We start from the raw sequence: 19,932 nt of genomic DNA on the forward strand, positions 1-19,932 counted from the left end.
GTGCCGCGGAGCCGGAGCGGGGCCGACGATGCGGCCACGGAGCGGGCTCGACCCGGGCTCCGTGTGGGCGCAGCGCCTCCGGCAGCTGGAGCAGCGGTTGCGAGTGAGCCCCGAGCCGCGGCGGAGGGAGGGGAGGCTATGGGCGGGCTCTGGAGCGCCAGGGCGGGCCCCTGGGGGAGGTGGTGCGGCCCCTCCGGCCGGTTGTGTCATTGAGGCGAGAATCCTCAGTACAGCAGTCTGTGGGGATGTGGCAGGGGAGAGACTGCTTCATCTCGGGCTGGGCTGGAAACGGGGCTTCAGAACTGTGAGGAGACCTCCTCGGCAGAGCGGGCATGCCTCTGTGAGAGAGCACCTGCACCGAGGAATAGTCTTGCTGCAACACTGCTAGAGATCTCCAACAGGGCAGCCTTGGAAATGGACATCTGTGTGGTTGTTTATAAACCAAGTAGGATGCTCTGAGCTGGACAGGGTGTTGGGACACCGGGTCCAAGTCATGTTTTTCCTAGAAAGGTTGTGCCAGAGGATCCTCGAGGGCTGTTCCAACCTCCTTTTCTATGACTAGAATTTCTCTAAAGGCCATACATCTGAAAAATGCTAGATGGTTTTATAAAGCAAAAGCAGTTAAAACCTTGTACTTATGCTTTTCTGTGCAAGCAGGCAAAATGACAGAGTACAGGAAATAAAGAGGAGTTAAAGAGTTTATCCTGACTTTTATGTGCTTATAGACAAATATACTGTGCTGAGGAGATTGGGGGTAGGTAGTTCTGTCATTTCAGAAGGCTGAGAAACCTAAGAAACGGTGCAATAGAATAATAAAAACTACCATAATAGCATCCATCAAACTCATAGTTACTTCATTTTCACTTTCTGGTGTTGGGTGGGTTCTCTTCCTTAGGCCAAAGAAGAAAGAATAGTTGTCCTGGAAACTGAAAATGCTGCTCTCCATCTAAAACTTGCAGAGGTAATTACTGTTTGTTTATCCAGGAAGAATTCCTATGAAAATAAGAAATACACCAAAATCTGCCTCCTGTTTTCAAGGTTTGAACTCTTCACCTGTTGGGGAAATCTATGAAGGGATCAAGGCTCAGAATTTCTTTGTTTGCATATGAATCATAAATGGTAGCAGTAACAATAGACTCATTAACTAGAAGTTGGCATGCGTTTAAATAATTGCTGTTGGTTTAAATCTTCAAAAGTGAGCTGAGGGAATATCTCTGCTAGTGTTAAATACAGAATACTGCTTTCTGCTTGCAGGGAAATGTATGAAAGTCAAAGGTAGATTTTGAAAGAATACTTTTTAGACATAATTAAGATCATGCTTTAAAAAGGACTGTTCTTAGAGTGCAGAAAAGACATTTTGTTAACAGTAGACTTACCAGAGATATCCTTTTGCATGTCTTCATAGCACTGGTGTTACACTTGTGTAAAAAATGCAAGGTACCGTTGCAGAAGTCGGTCACAGAGCGCAGAGCAATACCCCTAATTTCCTTATCTCATTCTACAGGAACATATGTTGTTCATAGACCATTACTGAAACAAGGAACAAACAGCCTGTGATAATGGTTGGGGTCTTCAAAGGTGGGATTTCCGAGATCTAGAGAATTTTGAGTATTGATTTGTGCCGCTGGAGTAGAGCCAGCTGTATTAGTTGTGATATGGCCTGTTGGCCAAGAGTTTCTAATCTGGGCTGAAACATTAGATGGTTGGGTGACCTCAGGAAAGCCATTTGCCTTCCATGTGGGTTTGTTAACACCTGTGGATAAAAGTGGATTTAACATTTTTCAAAGCCTGAGTGGAAGCAGATGGTACATCTGAAATGAGTTTTGCTAGGTATACAGAAGAATACTGGCATTTATTCTGAGAAAATATTGCTATTATATTTGTTCAGCTTTATATTTACCAAAGACCTTAAATATTTTTAAATATTAAATTTTTAAATATTAAATTATTAATTATTAAAATATTGGTTTTTTATTATTCGCACAAGCACAAGAAATAAATCTTTCTCATCAGTAAGGTGCATTAGATGTAGGAAGAAGTTATATGAATATTAGATAATGAAACCTTGTTTTCCAGGGTTTCATTTTCCAGCACTGTTTCAGTTTACTGAAAAATGTGCTGAAAGATATGAGCACCTACAGACACATAAGGAGCGTGGCAGTGTTACCACCATCACTCAGGAACAATGTCAAATGATCCATGGAAATGCTCTGCAGTTAACTTTGTGCTGATATTTCTCATCAGGTGGTTATTAAATAGATTTTCACTTCTTGGTTAATTTTCCCCAGCAATGTGAAAGCATGAGCTAAACTGACATCTGTGAAATAGTTCTATCTCAATTGAAGAGTCTCTATTAAAAAGAACACTAATTTTAAATAGATGAATTTAATGTTGCACCATATCTCCTGGTATTTCATCAGTTACATTGGCAAAAAAAGCTCTTGTCCTCAGCTATCAATCACTGACCCTTCAGATCTGCTGGTGAAGCTGCCTGAACAATTGAGCTGTTAACAAGTTCAGTCACAGTGACCAGGGTTAACAGAGGTCTTATTCTTAACTTGTAAAAGCTAATTGGATTCATTTTGGCTGAAGGGAGTTAGGGAGCTGTGAAGACAAACTTCTGATGATAGCTATAAATTAGGATTTGCAGTGTAAATGTTTGCCTATGGGTTGTATCAGGCTAATAAAAATGTCACCTTGCTGTAGACCTTCCCTTCCTTGTATCCTCAAGACAATCACAGATATCAGCACTGCCACTGGTTTTTGCAGCCCAGTATATTTTAATCTTGACAGCATACTTTAAGGATTGTTACTGAACATAAGAAGTCAGATTCTTTCTCTGTATATTTGCTTTTGCCTATCTGCAAATGTGTTTGTCTACCTGCATGCCCCCTGGTTTTGTTAGCAGTCCTTGAGGTCCTGATCCTGCAGCCTTCCTGATCTTTCTGGTCCTGATCCTGCAGCCTTCTATACGTAAAGCCAAGTCTGCCAGAAAGATCCAATTGCAGAGCTGATATTTTACTTTGGAGAATGCTATTAAGTAGTTCTGTTTCACTTCTGTTTATAATAAAGCTGACTATAAAAAGTTTTATTGTAGGTGGGGTTTTTTGCCTCTTATGCACGAGCACAGATTTGCAAGTTCTGGCCTTGAAACAAGTCTGATGAATGTTAAAACTATTTTAATGGAGAAAACCTCAAAACCAAGGCAGCATTTGCAGTAAAGATAAACTTTATAGTGGAAGTGATGAGAGGTTAACTGCAATGACAGTAGGATAGACCATTCCACATTTAGTGTTCATGTTGAGCAAAATGTGGGGTCAGGGGGACCCTGTGCAGATGGTGGAAAACGTATTAGATGTTAAAAGTAGGTTTTAACTAGCTTAAGCTTATTTAACAGGCTTGAGTACTGCAATTGCTTATATATATGCTTAACTTTTCACATGTGATTATACCTACTAATTCTGGTGTGCTACTTGTATGCATTTTTTTCAAGTATATTTGTAAATACTGTTTCTGAGTAATTGGACTCCTGAAAATCCTCAAAGGAAAAGAACATGTGAACACTATAGAATCACTCTCAATGTCTAGGAGCTTAAAGCCTGTAAGAAAACAAAACAAAACAAAAAATAGAGGAGTTGGGGTTTTTTTTTGGCTTGGGTTTTTTTTTGTTGTATTGTTTTTTGTTTTTTAATAATCTTTTTCTGCTACTTGATTTCCACAAGACAGTTCTTTATATTAGTGGTTAGGTGTGTAGTTGTGCAGAACCTCCAGTTGCACTTTGAAATAGAAAATGCATGCTTTGTGAATGTGAAAAAAAGCCACATGGAAAGGTTGGTTTAGATAAGTGAAGTACTTTTCTCGGACAAGATAATCTATCTCTATTTTAACAGCTCCATAATGTTGTATTGTTGTTTTTGCAAGAGACAAGGGCATTCCAAAAATAAAGAGGCTGTTAGTACTGGTTAAGGACAGATGTCAACAGGTGGCAGGGGAAAGTAGGTGAAGGAGTTGCAGCTCATTTTAAGCACATGGACTGTCAGTAAATGATGAAAATACAGTTTGTCATATAATGTAGATTTTGTCATATTACAGCAGTTTGTCATATAATACAGATTCTGTCATATTACAGAATTTCACAAGTACTCTACAGAGATCTTTTTTGTGTTCATGACCTTCAGTATTTAAAGTTGCACTATTTCTATTTTTTTTATTTCAACATTTAAAAAAATGAATTGTCCGTAAGAATTGTTTTTGCATAAGAAGTAATTTTAGATTATTAGAAAGCATTTTTCTCCACATCCTTTGAAAGTTGCTTTGGTTGCTTTGATTACCGAAGACACAGCTTAGTGCTTTATTGGGACCATTTTACACCACTGCAGCTCTACAGAATGTAACAGAATTGGTGTTAGCAGAAAGCTAGAGCAATGAACACTAAGTTGGGGGCTGTGAAGAAGGACTTCTTCAGGACTTTAGCAGCTAAAATGTGTTTATGTGTGTCCTTGTTCTATTTCATGTCCTTTCAGAGACCTTCCTGCACTGAATGTAGATACTAGAAGACATTTAGATCAGCTGCGTAACCTTTCCCCTAAGTGAAGGCAGAATTTTAACCATTCAGATCCACCTCACACATAAGTAAGAGGTCTTAGGTACTGCAAACACATATTAGTAATCTGCTGCTGAGGTTTGCCACCCTAAGGAAGTAGAATGTTGTGATGTTAGTCAGTTGCCTCAAAGTGATCCTGCACATGACTCAGAAAAATGTAAAAGAAGAGAAATTATGTATTTATAACATCATAGAATCATAGAATAGTTAGGGTTGGAAAGGACTTTAAGATCATATGTGATCAGATAGTTGAATTAAAAATGTTTACAGGGACAAAGGCGACAGAATGCAACAGAAAACATGAGCACTTTAAAGTGGTTATTAGCTGATTTGGGTGTTTTTTTTATTTAAACAGTATCAAGGGTTGGCTGGAAGAAGCACAAATGAAGTTTTGCAGCTCTACTCTGCTCATAGCCAGCAGCAGAAATTGCAGAAGAGTTCTGTTGTAATCCGGATGTATAGAGCAATAAAGGTAAAGACATTTAATAATAATGTAGACATGATCTATGTCCTGAATATTTACATACTTATCAAATATAGTAAAACCCAGGAAACAGTCAGATATTAACGTGATCTATGGTTTTACTGCATTCAGAGTAGTGCTTGCAGTAAGGTGTGGTCATGCCAGAGTTAGCTTAAAATTTGTAGTGGTTTTGCTGCAATAGGTTGCAAGATTACCTGAGAAGCTGGTAGAAGTGGCTGCTTCTGAGCTCCAGGATATTTGTATAGGTGCTATCAATATCTGAGCTAGATATTTGTGTAATCAAAACCTTGCAATCCCTGATTTGACTATCAGATGGACATCCCCTAAAAAACAGTTATTGTGATATATACTGTAACCAGATACTTTGTAAAAGCATTGGAGAGCTCCATTGATTTCACTGGGAGTATTGCTCTGGCAGACCTCACCAGAGGGAGTAGTTTGCTCTATGCTCACTCAACTTGTCTCAATATTGCATGAAAGAGACTGGAACCGTTCTGCTAGTGCCATATTATTTTCTTTATTTTGAAGTATTTAGTCCTTAAGTTACCCTGTAGAATAATGAATTCATTTTAGAGACACTGACAAATGACAGCTTTTCTCAAGGCAGCACTGAATGCCTGTGTAAAACAACTGAAAGTACCTAGGAAAAGAAAGCTGATTCTTCACAGCAGAAGGATGTTGTGTAATTGTAGCATAGTTGGACTAGATGATTGTTGTAGTTCCCTTCCAACAGAACTGTTCTGTTCTAATTACAGTGATTCTGTTCAGTAAATTTTGTGGTGGTGTTTCATATTTTAGATTAGCTAGAGCAGCAGAACTGCTTGTGATGCAATAACAGTGGACTGAAATGATTTGCTATCAAATATCAATAATTGTTAGGTGAGAAAGCAAAGCTCTCCAAATAAAAGTCTAGATTGATGGTAATCCCATGCCCGTAGTAAAAAACAAAACAGAAAGCTAAAACTTTTTCCCAGTTCTATTTTGTGGCTTTCGAGAGTGAGAAATGCTGTGATTTTTCTCTTTTTAGTTTAGATTATGTTTTATTATTGAAACTTGTCTATTAACACAAAGTCTGTACCCCCACTGGAAAAATAAAATGTCACAGAATAGGACTATTTTCATAGAAAGGCCTCAAACAGGCTTATTTAAGAAATTACTTAGAGTGAAGCTTAGCAAATACCTCCCAAAGTGTGGAAATTGAATGCCGTAATGGATATATGGATCACAATTTTTCATTGGTAATTCTGCATATGTTGTGTAAGTGGACAGAACACACACATGCTCACACACATTTATTTTTATTTGATGAAATAAGAAAGTCTTTGTTATAACTGGAGCTGTGTTATGGTCGAAGCACGTACCACAGCATGGTAAGGATTCATAAAGCCTTGCTGAAGTTTTTAGGAAATGCCATTAGAATCATAGAATCATAGAATAGTTAGGGTTGGAAAGGACCTTAAGATCATCTAGTTCCAACCCCCCTGCCATGGGCACGGAAACCTCACGCTAAACTGTATCACCCAAGGCTTCATCCAACCTGGTCTTGAGCACTGCCAGGGATGGAGCATTCACAACCTCCCTGGGCAACCCATTCCAGTACCTCAACACCCTAACAGTAAAGAATTTCTTCCTTATATCCAATCTAAACCTCTGCTGTTTAAGTTTCAACCTGTTACCCCTTGTCCTATCACTACAGTCCCTAATGAATAGTCCCTCCCCAGCATCCCTGTAGGCCCCCTTCAGATACTGGAAGGCTGCTATGAGGTCTCCATGCAGCCTTCTCTTCTCCAGGCTGAACAGCCCCAACTTTCTCAGCCTGTCTTCATATGGGAGGTGCTCCAGTCCCCTGATCATCCCCATGGCCCTCCTCTGGACTTGTTCCAACAGTTCCATGTCCTTTTTATGTTGAGGACACCAGAACTGCACACAGTACTCCAAGTGAGGTCTCACGAGGGCAGAGTAGAGGGGCAGGATCACCTCCTTCGACCTGCTGGTCACGCTCCTTTTGATGCAGCCCAGAATACAGTTGGCTTTCTGGGCTGCAAGCACACACTGAAGCCGGCTCATGTTCTTTTTCTCATCAGCCAACACCCCCAAGTCCTTCTCCCCAGGGCTGCACTGAATCTCTTCTCTGCCCAACCTGTAGCTGTGCCTGGGATTGCTCCCACCCAGGTGTAGGACCTTGCACTTGGCATGGTTAAACTTCATGAGGTTGGCATCAGCCCACCTCACAAGCGTGTCAAGGTCCCTCTGGATGGCATTCCTTCCCTCCAGCGTATCAACCGAACCACACAGCTTGGTGTCATCGGCAAACTTGCTGAGGGTGCACTCAATACCACTGTCCATGTCAGTGACAAAGATGTTGAACAAGACCGGTCTCAACACCGATCCTTGAGGGACACCACTCGTTACTGGTCTCCAGTAACTAACTAACTCCAGTAACTCCATTGCTAAATGTCTTGCAGGATCCTTCTCTAAACATGCTTAAAGATATACTGAAGACTTTCCTTCACCAGCTAGAGGATTGTTCCTGACGCTGAGATCTCACCATAATTATCTGTGGTGGTGTTGATTCTTCTTTGCTGCTGTTGTGTCTTAATAATGTATTTTTTGTTCTTGCTGAGAAGAGGCTTAAGCGTGACCTGAAGAGCCTCCATTCATTCGCTCTTGAACTTTCAAAAGACTTTCAGCGTCAAAGCAAGACTTATCTTTACCAAGTTTTGACAGCAGTCCAAGGGATACAGCTGCAAAATGAAGCAGTGCAAAGTAAGGCTCATTACACTTATATTTCAAACATGTAACACCAACAATGTCATTGTTAAATGTTACTAATGTTAAAAGGTCGAGTTTGATTTTTGAGAAATGAGTCACTGAAATTGTAGCACTTGTTTTTTTGTTTGACATTAGATCAGCAATGAGTTCTGAAGCATCAGAGTACAAATAAATCTGCAGAGGTTGTGACTGATAATTTGGATTTAGCTTTTGTGTTGATTGCAGCTGCTACTAGACTGCTGCTGAGCTGGCTCAGCTGTAACATTTTAAATCTGAAATTCTCAGGCTTGTTATCTTGACTATTTTAGAATAGCTGAAGAAAGAATGTGTTGCTTTAGTTGAAATTTGTCTGCTTTTGATTGTACCAGAAAAGGACCCTGGTGATTTCAGAGATTTCTGAAAATACTGTCTGAAATTAGAACAGACTGGATTCTTAATGTTTCAGTGTATCATAGAGAAACTTTTCTTGCAAATCAAAATCTGCTCACTAAATTTTCCATTATGCTGATGTAACTGTTCATGTGACCACACACAGATCAGGGAGTTAATCCAGGACAGAGGTTCACCTGGCTCTGGAAGCAGTTGTGTGAGCACAGCAGGAGGTTTGGTGCAGCACTGAATAGGGGGGGGGATGAAAAGCTCCTGAACCAGGACCATCACTTAAAGAAACATAACAATTCTGAACATGTTTGCAAGCCATCACTCTTCTACAGCTGTTAGTCTAATTATTGATGAAGAGTCTAACTGTGCTCAGTGATGCTTAAGCAAAAAAATCATCATTCCCAGCTCCCAGAAAGTTTCCATATAGGTCAATGAGATGGGTAAAGTGTGGGGGAAAGAGATGTCTATGATGGCTGCAGGCATGTAGCGGCTACTTCTCTTGAATAATTAAGAGCAGGTTATTAGTATTAAAACCAGATGAACCCAGTGGCTGCCTCTAGGTTATGGACCAAAATACAACTTCTGAACAGCTTGCAGCTGATGCCAAGCAGAAAACTAGGAAAATGTTAAGTCTTTATATAACTCCACTTTCAGAAAAATTAAAAGTTCAGAAATGGTGCATTAAAAAACTTGTTTTGTGGAGCTTCTGTTAAAGAAATTTTTCTGTGCTTCATGTAAAGCTTTACAGAAGATAGACAATAAAACTTATGGTTGCTGTTACAAATAACAATATGCCATCTGCTAAATGCAGCAACTTGACTCATTCTCTGCAGATTGCTCTCCTTTACCTCTCTGCTTAAAACCCCTGGTGTGTCAAATTAGGAAGCCCCAAGGCTGATTTCTGTTTTCATAATCATCTTCACCATAGCAGGGCTAGTTAGAAAAAAATATTGAGTAATTAGCCCATAAGTTAACTAAAACTGGATGTGAGCTTCTCAGAGTCCTCATTAAGAGACTGTTCAAGTACTGAAACAGAGTAGGTTTTGTTTTTTTTCTTTCAAGACTCAGGAATGGTAGAGTACCCTTAGTACCTGTTGCTTTACTGCTTATTCAAGAGACTTCAAAGTGTGTGTACACAAATTTATAAATGAAGATGCATACTATGGAGATTACTTAATCAATGGATTCCAACCTCCTATTTTGAAAAATACTGTATGATTAGGGGTCAGTGACTGTACAAATCACTTTGACAGTTTATTGTAACACATTCACATGTGATTCTCCAAAGAAAGACATACTAGTATTACTCAATGTTTTTATTGTGAATTTCCTCAGTGGAACTCCTAGATTTTGATTCTCCAACTATTGACAGCATGTATATTACAAAAATAAGATCTGTGAAATCTCAAATGTAGACAAATGTCCCTTGAATTTATCAGATTTTTAGTTACACTGGAGACCATAAATCATAGCTGTGACATGCTGAGATTTTAAGTCTGTTCCTTTGTTTGAAAGGTGCATAGTGAGACCGGTGGCCACCCTGCTAACTCAGCTCTCAGACTATGGTTTTGACTGATACTCTACATCTTCAAACTGCTCACTAATTAATTGCTGGAGGAATTGATATCCTGCTGGGGTTCCTAAAATCTTGCTTTTACGCAAGTTTACAGTTGAATTGTGTGCCTTCTGGGCTAAGTGTTCATTTTAGGCCTGCTTAGTGTTCATGTAATTGTAATGAAATATAACCATTTGTGAAGTTAGGATTTTGTAATGACTGTATTGCTGTCCCCAGTTTTGTGAAGCAGACTCCCTGCGGTTCAAAATATCAATCTTTTTAATGAAATCCTACCCATGAATTGAGTGCACCTATCTCAAAGGGGATCCTTATAGCTGTTTTACAGGATTAGTAGCACTGTAAATGAGGATACATGATGGGTTAACTTCTCGTAAAGTTAGCTGGCATGAATCTAATAATCGGAAAATATGTCATGAGCCTTGCAAGGGACAGCCCCATTTAGCTTCAGGCTTAGGTTGTAGGCTTCACTGACACATAACATTAACTAAATCAACACATTTGAATTGCCTTTAAATATTTTGTATTTTTGATTGTTTTTCAAGATTTCACATGTATACCTGTGGTAATTATCTATAATTTCACACAGCAAGAAGTATGATGGGATTTTTCAGGTGTCTAGTAAATCAGGAGCTAACCCTCCTAATTAAAGTTTGGTGGAGGTTAAAAAGGTTCATGCTTGTATTTCATGAGGTGCTACTGGAAAGTTCATTTTGTGAAGTAAGGGAGTTCAGTTCTTTGAAACTGCTTTCTTCTAGTGTTTCAGATAAAAGCTTTTGATCTTGAGCAGTCTCTACAAGAGCTGACAGAGAGATATGAGAAAGAAAAGCAAAAGAGGAGAGCTTTACATAACAGCTTAGTTGTAAGTATATTTAATGACAGATCATTTTTTTATTTTGTTGTGCTCACCATTTCCTCACTGATAAAACTAATGAATATACTTTAAATGAATATATCACCTGCCCCAGCTCTCTTATAGATGATACATTTCTTTGCTGAGGCCCATTTGTCTTACAGTAAATCCCGCCCCCATTCTTTTTACACAAGCATCTTCCAAATGCACTCATGCAACATTTTGCCTTAAGGAGTATCATCCATTTTGAATAGTGGAAAAAACTTGAGTTTCTTCATCCTCTGCTCTAAATTTGCAGCTTCTGAAATTGTTTCAGAATTCATAAAATGATCAACTTGAAATGACAAAATCATCATGTGTCATTTTTCCAGGTATGCCTCTCTGTATCCTGCTCTGCCATAGCTATATCCCGCTCTGCCATAGCTGTATCCTGCTCTGCCGTTAGTGATGGTTCATTTGGAATTAATATTTTTCTTTTGCCCTTTAACATTACTCTTCCTCCCTATCCCACAAATGTCTAGTTTTGGGTTGCCTGATTCAGAACCTGATTTTTAGAAACACAAGCCACTCCCAGACAAAATTCTTTTAAGTTCTGCTTTCTGAGAAAATGAATCTGTTAAAAAGTACTTACCTTCCAGACTCTGCCTTGTGTTGCAGTTTACAGAAAGGCTGTTTCACTAAGGCAGCGGGAAGTTAATGCCAGTGATCACTAGCCATTAAAGGAAAGCTGTTTTCACTGATATAAAATGAGAAGAGCTGATCACCGACAAAAAGGAAGAAAAAACATCAGGTCAGATAAACTGAAGTCTGAAATAGCCTGCAGAGAAAAATTAGTTACTAGCTTTTTAGTCATGTAAGAACACACAGTGGAGAGGAAAAAGTACAAAATATTTTATATTCTGCATCTTCCTCAGGGCTGGTGAAAGAGAAATGGACTGTGTAATCTTGTATGCTGAGTTAATAGAAGAAGCTCAACTAAAAAGGAGACTGAAGAAATGGCTCACATTGAAAGCCCTTTTCTTGTTTGTTTGTTGTTTGGGTTTGTTTTTTTTTTGCCACACAGACTGGAGAGGGCTACACCATTCCAGAGCTCTGAAGAGCCTATAATTCCTCAAGTGTTTTTTCCTGACTTCTCAAGGCAAAATGCTATTTTTCTCTCCACAGAGACTAAAGCTGTGATGTTGTAAGCACCTGCTTTCCTTGACATATTCCTGTCTGCTTCACGAATTCCAGTGTATTTACTCTCACCAGTAGTTTGTATTAAATACATCTTAATATTCTAACCCTAGGAACTGAGAGGAAATATTAGAGTCCACTGCAGGATCCGACCTTTGCTACCTTTTGATACTGCTGCTGGGCATTTGGTATCACAAGATAGGTAATTTGTTTTGGCTGTGTTAGATCTTAGCTGACTTGTAATTAATATACAGAGAAAATAATAATTATATGTATGTGAGAAAACTGTCTTATTGCTTTTTCTGGTTTTATGCATGTAGGGAGACAATGATGGTATCATAAAAACTAACTAACTGCATTTTCCTTTTCTTTCTCCTGCTAAATTGGCTTTAGCCAATCTCATCCACTTGTTTAAAAGTATGTCCATCTGCATAGAAAGCCATAGCCATTCTGCCAAGCCAGGATTACCCCTGGCTTCGCAGAAGTAGCACAGCTGCAATCAGTTTAGAGTATATTCACAATCCTATACAAATTCTGGGATATGATAATGGAATAACTGTCAGAAGACATGGGTAAAGATTACAGTTGTTTTGTTATGCTGTAGAACAGATTTTCTGTCTGTACAAACACTGGTAATTCTATTTCAGTGTAATTTGGCTCTGTATCCCTAATTCATAATATACTTACTGTTACTGAAGTGTCAAAACAAAACATTCCAAGTACCAAAAGGAGAAGAGGGATTAGATGCAAGTATGTGCTATAACAAGCTGAATTCTTCGTAGATGACCAACGTGAAAGAGGGAAGGGACTGAAGCACAGAGAAAGACAAAAGGGCAAATCTAGGTGATGGCTAGAAACCAGTAACACTATCATTTGCTCTATCAGTAAATAACCGATTTTGGGTTTTATTTTACTTTTGCTGGATGGTAATTCTGAAAGAGTACATTCAGTGTATTAAAGTTTATTAATTTTTGGAAAATCTTAACAAAAATATAGAATTGTTTTAATCAAAACAACTTCAAAAAGAATAGACAGAAATTTCAAGGAGCCTGAAGGGGAAACTTGCATTGACCTGTGCTAGCTGGGAAGGAATCCACTCACTGTTTTTATTGCTCTATGGACTAGTGCAGTCAGATGCTGAATGCAGTGTCAAACAGGATGAGCTAGGACAAACAAACAATCACGAAGACTAACTCTTCTTAATATATCAACAAGTAATTTAACTAAAACTTAGTTGTAAAACTAAGGACTGATTCTCGAAACACTTGCTCACATGAATGCATTTATACACCTCAGCAATCCCAGTCAGTTTTGGGGCTAGTAATAGATGCAAGAATAGGGATAAATACCTAAAAAGAGGGTGTTTTCACTTTAATATTCTAAAGTGAAAGCCACTTGCTACAAGCTCACATTACAATCTCAAAACAAAAGCATGGCTTGCATGTGATTTAGTCTTAATTGGGTTTGTTCTATGTTTCTTTTTTAAAAGCAGTTTATTTTGCTTGGTTGTACTTTGTTTTTTTATCCACAATGAACTGTGGTGTTAGTATGTACTTTGGGACAGTATGTAGCTCACAGACATTTTGAGCGTTGACTTTCCTTACCTAAATGTAATGCTTGGCTTGAACGATGCTGGTCTTTTCCTTACTGTCTTTTTTTCCTTTTACAGGCAAAGAAACTTTTCAGAAGAAGTGGCATATGCAGCTGATGATGTGAGTATTTGATGGTAAAATTTAAAAGCACATTCACAGACACTAGGACAGAGAAACAAGAGGGACAACTTTGTTGTTGCCCAGCTTTCATTACCCATGGGTGCAATAGTAGGTGATTTGTGCTGTTTTCATCCTGACTCTTTGTAATAGTAATAGCTTGGTGCTTCTGCTGGTGCGGTCACCCATTAAGTGGAGGTTGTGTGTTTACAGTAGTCAAACCACTGCAGACTTCCTGCAGTCAGTCCCTTGGAGCCACTTGTATTTGCTGTAACAATTTCTAAAATTATGTCAGGCTTTTTTCATTTTATTATTGCAACACACCTCATGCATTAGGAGAGAAACATGGTATTTCATGAGTCACAATAGCCTATGTGGTCCTGCAGTCAAGCATATTGAAGTGTTCTGGCTTAGATCCATCAAAGGAAAGAGAATGAGCAGTGAGGTTGCAAATCCAGATGACATTCCAGCATTAATGGAGGCCATTACCAAGATATAAAGCTTAAAAAGGCACAGTAAATTGAGCTAAGGTCAAAATATTAATTTAGGGTTTAATTTTCTTAGCTGACAATGTTCTTAGTTACTGCTCACTGTTACTTACATGGTGATTAGCCAAATTCTCCTCAATAGTATCGTGATTAAAATATTACTCAAGTGACCTACAATGCTCTATGCGTTTAAATCTCCCAAATTATAGCTTGATTGGGCAGATCGCTCTTGCATAAAGTAGATACTTATATATATATCCAATTAGGAAACTAATAGAGCACATGAAGTCTCAGCTAAGAAAGAGTAGGTATGTCAGGAGATAGAAAATCAGGGATCTGTAATGATAGATGTATTTTGGATATCGTGGCCCTTTTATTGTACTATAAAATGCCATGACCATTTCTGACTTGTTAAATTTTATTCATAAAGATTAAATTAGATAATATTTAGGTTTTGGATTGTTTAATATAGATGACTGATACATTACAATATCTATATAGTTACAGGCAAAGCAGTGTGTGCTTGCTTATGCCAGTTTATGAATTCCAGTTTGTATGAAATAGTGATCTGGTGGTGGCCTTTATTATGCTAACTTGTTCTCATGTTTAAAAATCCTTAAAAATACATGTATGCATAGACTTGTCTGTAAAACAAAATTTGCAAGGTACTAACTTCCTGTATTTGGAAAATACCACATTGACTTCAAATGTTTTGTTGGTTTGCATTGGCATTTATTTGGCTAAATTGCTTTCTAGTTTTGCTCAAACACCTTAAGTCTTTGTGTTGATTTCTTAATACAATTTTTGATGTTTTTTTAAGAAAAAAATTGTTTGAAGTACCAAAGTTCACGTGGGAGGATAAAAGTGCACTGACTTTACAAAAAGCAGTTAATTTAGACTAACAAAAGTAAAGGAAAACAGTGTTTATTGCCTGCTTATTTTGTTTTTAATTCCTCACGGTGTTATGCTTTTGGCTAGGATAAATATGCAATATTTAGATAAAATTATGGGGCTTGTCTTGTTATTGAGCTTTCAGTTGCAACAGAGTCAAAGCTCATATTTCTGGAAACAAATAAACCATTTCTCAGACAAGTATTTATGATTTAAAGGAAACTTTAGATCAAGGTGAAGGAAAACTGTGATAGAGGTGCTGAGTTTATTAGTTTTGCTTTTTAGATCATGGCTGTCTTTCCAGATTTTTCCCTGAAAATACTGTGTACATGTAATATAACCAGACAGTTATATGCCATGATCACTTCAGAACTAAAGTGTGTTAGAAAGCAGAGCTGCATTTGAGAACCAGTCACAACGCAGTCTAGCATACATACAGGAAACTATAGTTGGATCTTCTGGACAAGCTTCAGCTTGACATTGCTCCTGGATTGGATGGTAGCTCCAGTAATCTGCTGATGTGTTTCATCTATGCTATAACTTTGTCATGTTATAACTAGAATAGGGAAAACATCTGTCTCATAATAAAAGACCACAACAGAAATAGCAGTATAAAGTAGCTTTGCTTCTCTTCTGCCGTGAGCTGTGTTATGCCTTCCTTCAAATTGACTATAGATGGGCAGAACTGATACTTGGACAGAATGGTTGAGTATCTATTTTTGAGACTGAGACTACTTGAATTCCATTTAGTCTTTGAGTGTTTTTTCTTTTGTTTATTTAGAGATTTGTATCATTCCTCAAAAGACATATGTGATCTTTACTGTAATCTTGCTTATCTTGTCTAGAGAATCATTATTCTCATCCTAAGTCTAAAAAAGGCTTAGGATTTTATGGGATGGAGAGAAGAGTATTTCATTTCAGGCTTTGAGCTACCTTAAAATTTGTGAAGTTTTCTTTTTACTTTCTTATGTATGCCCCGCTCCTCAGCATGATGGTAACAACTGTCTGAGCCTTTCTTCTATAGTTTATTGTGCCATAATGGTGGAGAGTAAGTACATAGTACACATCAGGTCAAACTGCTCCACATGGATTAGGGAGCAGGCTTGGATGTCAGGACAGATTGTGGATATTTATGAAGTATACTTTTGTCATTTCAAGGATTCATATTGCCCTGAAAGAACTCAGACTAGGAGTATTCCATGACTGGGGTGAAAAAAAGATTTTTCAGTGTTCTTGTGAGGCACCTGTCATAAGCATTACTGACAGGGAAACTTGATGAGATTTTGTAGGCCAGTAGCAGTAGTGGATATATGTTAGCCCATACTGATCTCCGGAGAAAGGAAGGTCATTACAAATGCTCATATGAAACTTCAGCCTATTAAAAATTCTTCTGTTTCTCTGTCATCCAGATAGCTTTTTGTGTCCCATTTCTCACCTTATGGAAAGCTGGTCTGCAAGTACATCGATCTCTGAATCAGAAATGTGTTCCATAACAATATAATTATTTTCCTTTTTTTTTATTTTCTTTTTTTCTCCTTTCCCCAGTGCCTGTTGATTACTGATCCTATTAGAATTTTGGCATTAGGCCATTCTGTAGCAAAGTGCTGTACTTGCATCTGTACTGCGGCTAAATTTGCCAGTATTGGGATGGGTAACAGCTCATTCTGTAGAATGCTGTCATCATTAGTTTGATAATGATACATTGGCCTTCTCCAAAAAGGAAGAAATACTTGTAAACTCAAACCAAGAAACTTGGTTTTTATTAGCCATTTGCATGCTGGACGTACTGTTACACAATTGTTATTTGCTCAGCTGTTTACAACTTCAGTCTGTAGCAATACTAATTTGAAGGCCATTAGTTTAGCACTCCAAGCTACTTGTCTGAAGCACAGTAGGAATTTCAGCACTCCCATCAAATGCAGTAATGTTACCCCAGGTTAGTAAACTAGGAAACCTCCTTGGATTAGATGAAGTATATTCTGTGCTTTTCTCTGCACGTAAGCAACATTTGCCAGAAGGAGCAGACGGGCACAGGAGTTGCTGTGTAAGGCATGTCAGACTGCTGTGATCGTACTCTGGTAATGGTTTAAAAGAGTTGCTTACATATCTGTCTGATTTAGAAAACTACTATGTAATCCATCTGGAAAGTGGATTCCACTATAAACTCATGTAATTCCAGCTATTGTGCTAGTGCAGATGAGTGTGTTACTCTATAAATTGTGTAACTTCTGCTCAGTTCTAGGCAAAAATGTAGATTAAATCAGTCTGAAAAGACACTGTGAAAACTAGCTCTATAATAAAAAAGAGTTCTTTTTTGCCATTTTTTTCTACCTGTGGTAGCATTAGGGAGGTTGCATTTACTTGCCTATGGCTTTCTAGGCACGTAAGTTCAGGTAAGGATTTGAATTTTCCTCATGAACTTAAGTGCGCATATTTTGTGTTGGTTGGTCTTTAATAATACATGTTTTGAGCTCATGTCTTGTAGTTTTGCTTGTTTCACTGTAATATACAGACTGTAAAGACTCACATGTTGGTGACAGCTGGAGAAGGACCTTGGACTTCATGATCCTTTATTACTGCTGGCAGCTCAAATATTAGAAATGATAAATATTTCTTTTGTTTCTGTGTGAGCCTGTGATATTAACTATGACTATTCTGGTTTTAGGAAACTGTCCTTGTAAAGTGTAGCCGTCCTGGTCATGCACCAGTAAACAAGACTTTTCAGTTTGAAAGGTGAGTAGTTGTGTGCAGCAAACTGGATTGATGGAAGTTCTGTATAATCAGAGATTACAGAATAGTTACGGTTGGAAAGAACCTTAAGATCATCTGTCTGACCCTCCCACAGATATCATGATGGCTGAAGTCCCTCATGAGGACAAGGGCCTTTGAGCGTGAGGCTGCTCCTATCTGTCTGTAGAGTGCTTCATCCACAGAGCCCTCCTGATTGGGAGATCTGTAGTAGACCCCCACAGTAATGTCCCCCATCACTATTCTCCCTTTGACCCTGACCCACAAGCTGTCTGTTAACTGACCACCTCTTCCCAGACAGAGTTCCATACTCTCCAGCCAATCTGATATAAATAGCAACTTACCCTCCCCGTCTGCCTGGCCTGTCTTTCCCAAAGAGCCTATAACCATCCATTCCAACACTCCAGTCACAGGAGCAATCCCACCATGTTTTGTGTGATGCCAATGATATTACATCCCCATAGACATGCACATATCTCTAATTCCTCTTGTTTATTCCCCATACTGTGAGCATTTGTATAGAGGCATCTGAGCCAAGCTCCAAATGAAGCCGGCTCATTGGCTGGAGTGGCTGAAACAGCTCTGCAAGGCTCCAAGCATTTATTACAGGTGCTGGCAACTGACTGGGAGTGTTGGGATGGAATGATGCCTCTCCCAACACATCTAGTTTAAAGCTTTCTTGACCAGCCTGGCAAGCCTCCTACCAAAGCAGGTCTTCCCCTTTGTCAGACCAGCTCCACCAGCCTCCAGTAGACCTGGCCTCCCAAATTGAGTTCCTTTTCCTAAATAACCAAACCCCTGGCTATGGCACCACTGTTCTAAACGTTTATTAACCTGCCAAATCCACCTGGCCTTTTCAAAGTCCTCCCTTTGACCTGGAAGATTAATGAAAAAGCTATCTGAGCCCCAGAGCCCCTAACCATCTCTCCCAGGTCTCTGTAGTCCTTCTTAATGATTCCCAGGATACTGCTGTCAATAACACTAGCACCCACATGGACCACAAGAAGTGGGTAATAGTCAGCAGGACTTACTAGACCAGAAAGTCTCTCAGCAACATCCCTGATCTAAGCCCTTGGTAGGCAACACACCTCACTCGAGAAAATGCACTTCAAGATATATATGACACACTTAATCTTCCCTCTCAGTGAAGAGTACTGATATGTCTAAGTCTGAAACCTGTGTAGACTTATTTGACCCTCTTCTCTGTCTGATTGCTTTTACAATTCTTGCTACATGTTGTGAGATAGATAGTAAAATGTTACCCACATTTTCAAGGTAAGGAAGTGATGCTTGCCTTTCAGTACTTAAAGGGTGCTTGTAAGAAAAATGGGGACAAACTTTTTGGCAGGGCCTTTTGAAGCAGGACAAGGGGTAATGGATTTAAGCTAAAATAGTGTAGATTAGGACTAGATATAAGGAAGACAGTTTTTACAATGAGGGTGGTGAAATACTGGAACAGGTTAATGGGTAATGCCCCATCCCTGGAAACGTGGATGGGGTTCTGGCTGGATGGGGCTCTGAGCAACCTGATCTAGTTGAAGATGTTCCTGCTCATTGTAGGGGTTGTGGACTAGATGAACTTTAAAGGTCCCTTTCAACACAAACTATTCTGTTTCTATGAATTGAGGCGGATTGCATGACTTTAGCATTAGACATACAGCATGACTGAGCAAGAAACTGGACTAAGGACTTGTAAGACTTGATGATGAGCCGTGCTCCTTTTAAGTTAGAGTTAAAATAGCCTGAACATGGACAGCAGGGTAGAGTAGTGGCATGTAAATCAGTGCTCTCCAAGGGAAAGGCTGTGGTGTGACCACTTACCTTATTAGATGCTCAAGAATCCAAATAAACAAGAGGGATTTTGAATGCACTGGCCTGTGGTAAGGGTTTTAGTTGGTGTTTGTGCCTTATGGGACACCAGAGAGTCAGTCTGCAAGACAGAAAACTGCAGGGAGTCAGGCAAAAAATGCCTTATGTACTTTCAGAATGGAGCTGATCTGAACTTCTGGAAATAGGAATGAAGGATTAAATTAATACAAATGAGATTTCTGTAAATGAAGAAATAGAGAAATTTGCCCTACGCCTTTTTCTAGTGCAAACTTTGCATCTATACATCATAATGCCTCATACAGTAGGCTCTCTACCCTGAACCATGCCTCAAAAGCCTCTAGAAACAGAACACATGAGGACAATTTCATGCTTATTTGCTCGGAGACAAAGCTTGATTTAAAGTCAGATTTATCCAGCATGAATT

The 19,932-nt window shown here is 38.9% G+C and overlaps 1 protein-coding gene across 3 annotated transcripts in view; it reads left to right on the plus strand.

Moving 5' to 3' along the window:
- The window catches only part of KIF25 (kinesin family member 25), a 41,132-nt gene continuing 21,200 nt past the window's right edge, over window positions 1–19,932 (plus strand). For all 3 annotated transcript variants that reach the window (XM_034060796.1, XM_034060797.1, XM_034060798.1), the window contains exons 1-8: window positions 1–103; window positions 896–961; window positions 4,959–5,075; window positions 7,715–7,853; window positions 10,572–10,675; window positions 11,956–12,044; window positions 13,512–13,554; window positions 17,596–17,663. In XM_034060796.1, the coding sequence (XP_033916687.1) occupies window positions 29–103; window positions 896–961; window positions 4,959–5,075; window positions 7,715–7,853; window positions 10,572–10,675; window positions 11,956–12,044; window positions 13,512–13,554; window positions 17,596–17,663 (701 nt within the window). In that variant the 5' untranslated portion in view covers window positions 1–28. The remainder of the gene's footprint in view (window positions 104–895; window positions 962–4,958; window positions 5,076–7,714; window positions 7,854–10,571; window positions 10,676–11,955; window positions 12,045–13,511; window positions 13,555–17,595; window positions 17,664–19,932) is intronic.

The sequence above is a fragment of the Melopsittacus undulatus genome, chromosome 3 (assembly GCF_012275295.1).
Source record: "Melopsittacus undulatus isolate bMelUnd1 chromosome 3, bMelUnd1.mat.Z, whole genome shotgun sequence".
NCBI lineage: Eukaryota > Metazoa > Chordata > Aves > Psittaciformes > Psittaculidae > Melopsittacus > Melopsittacus undulatus.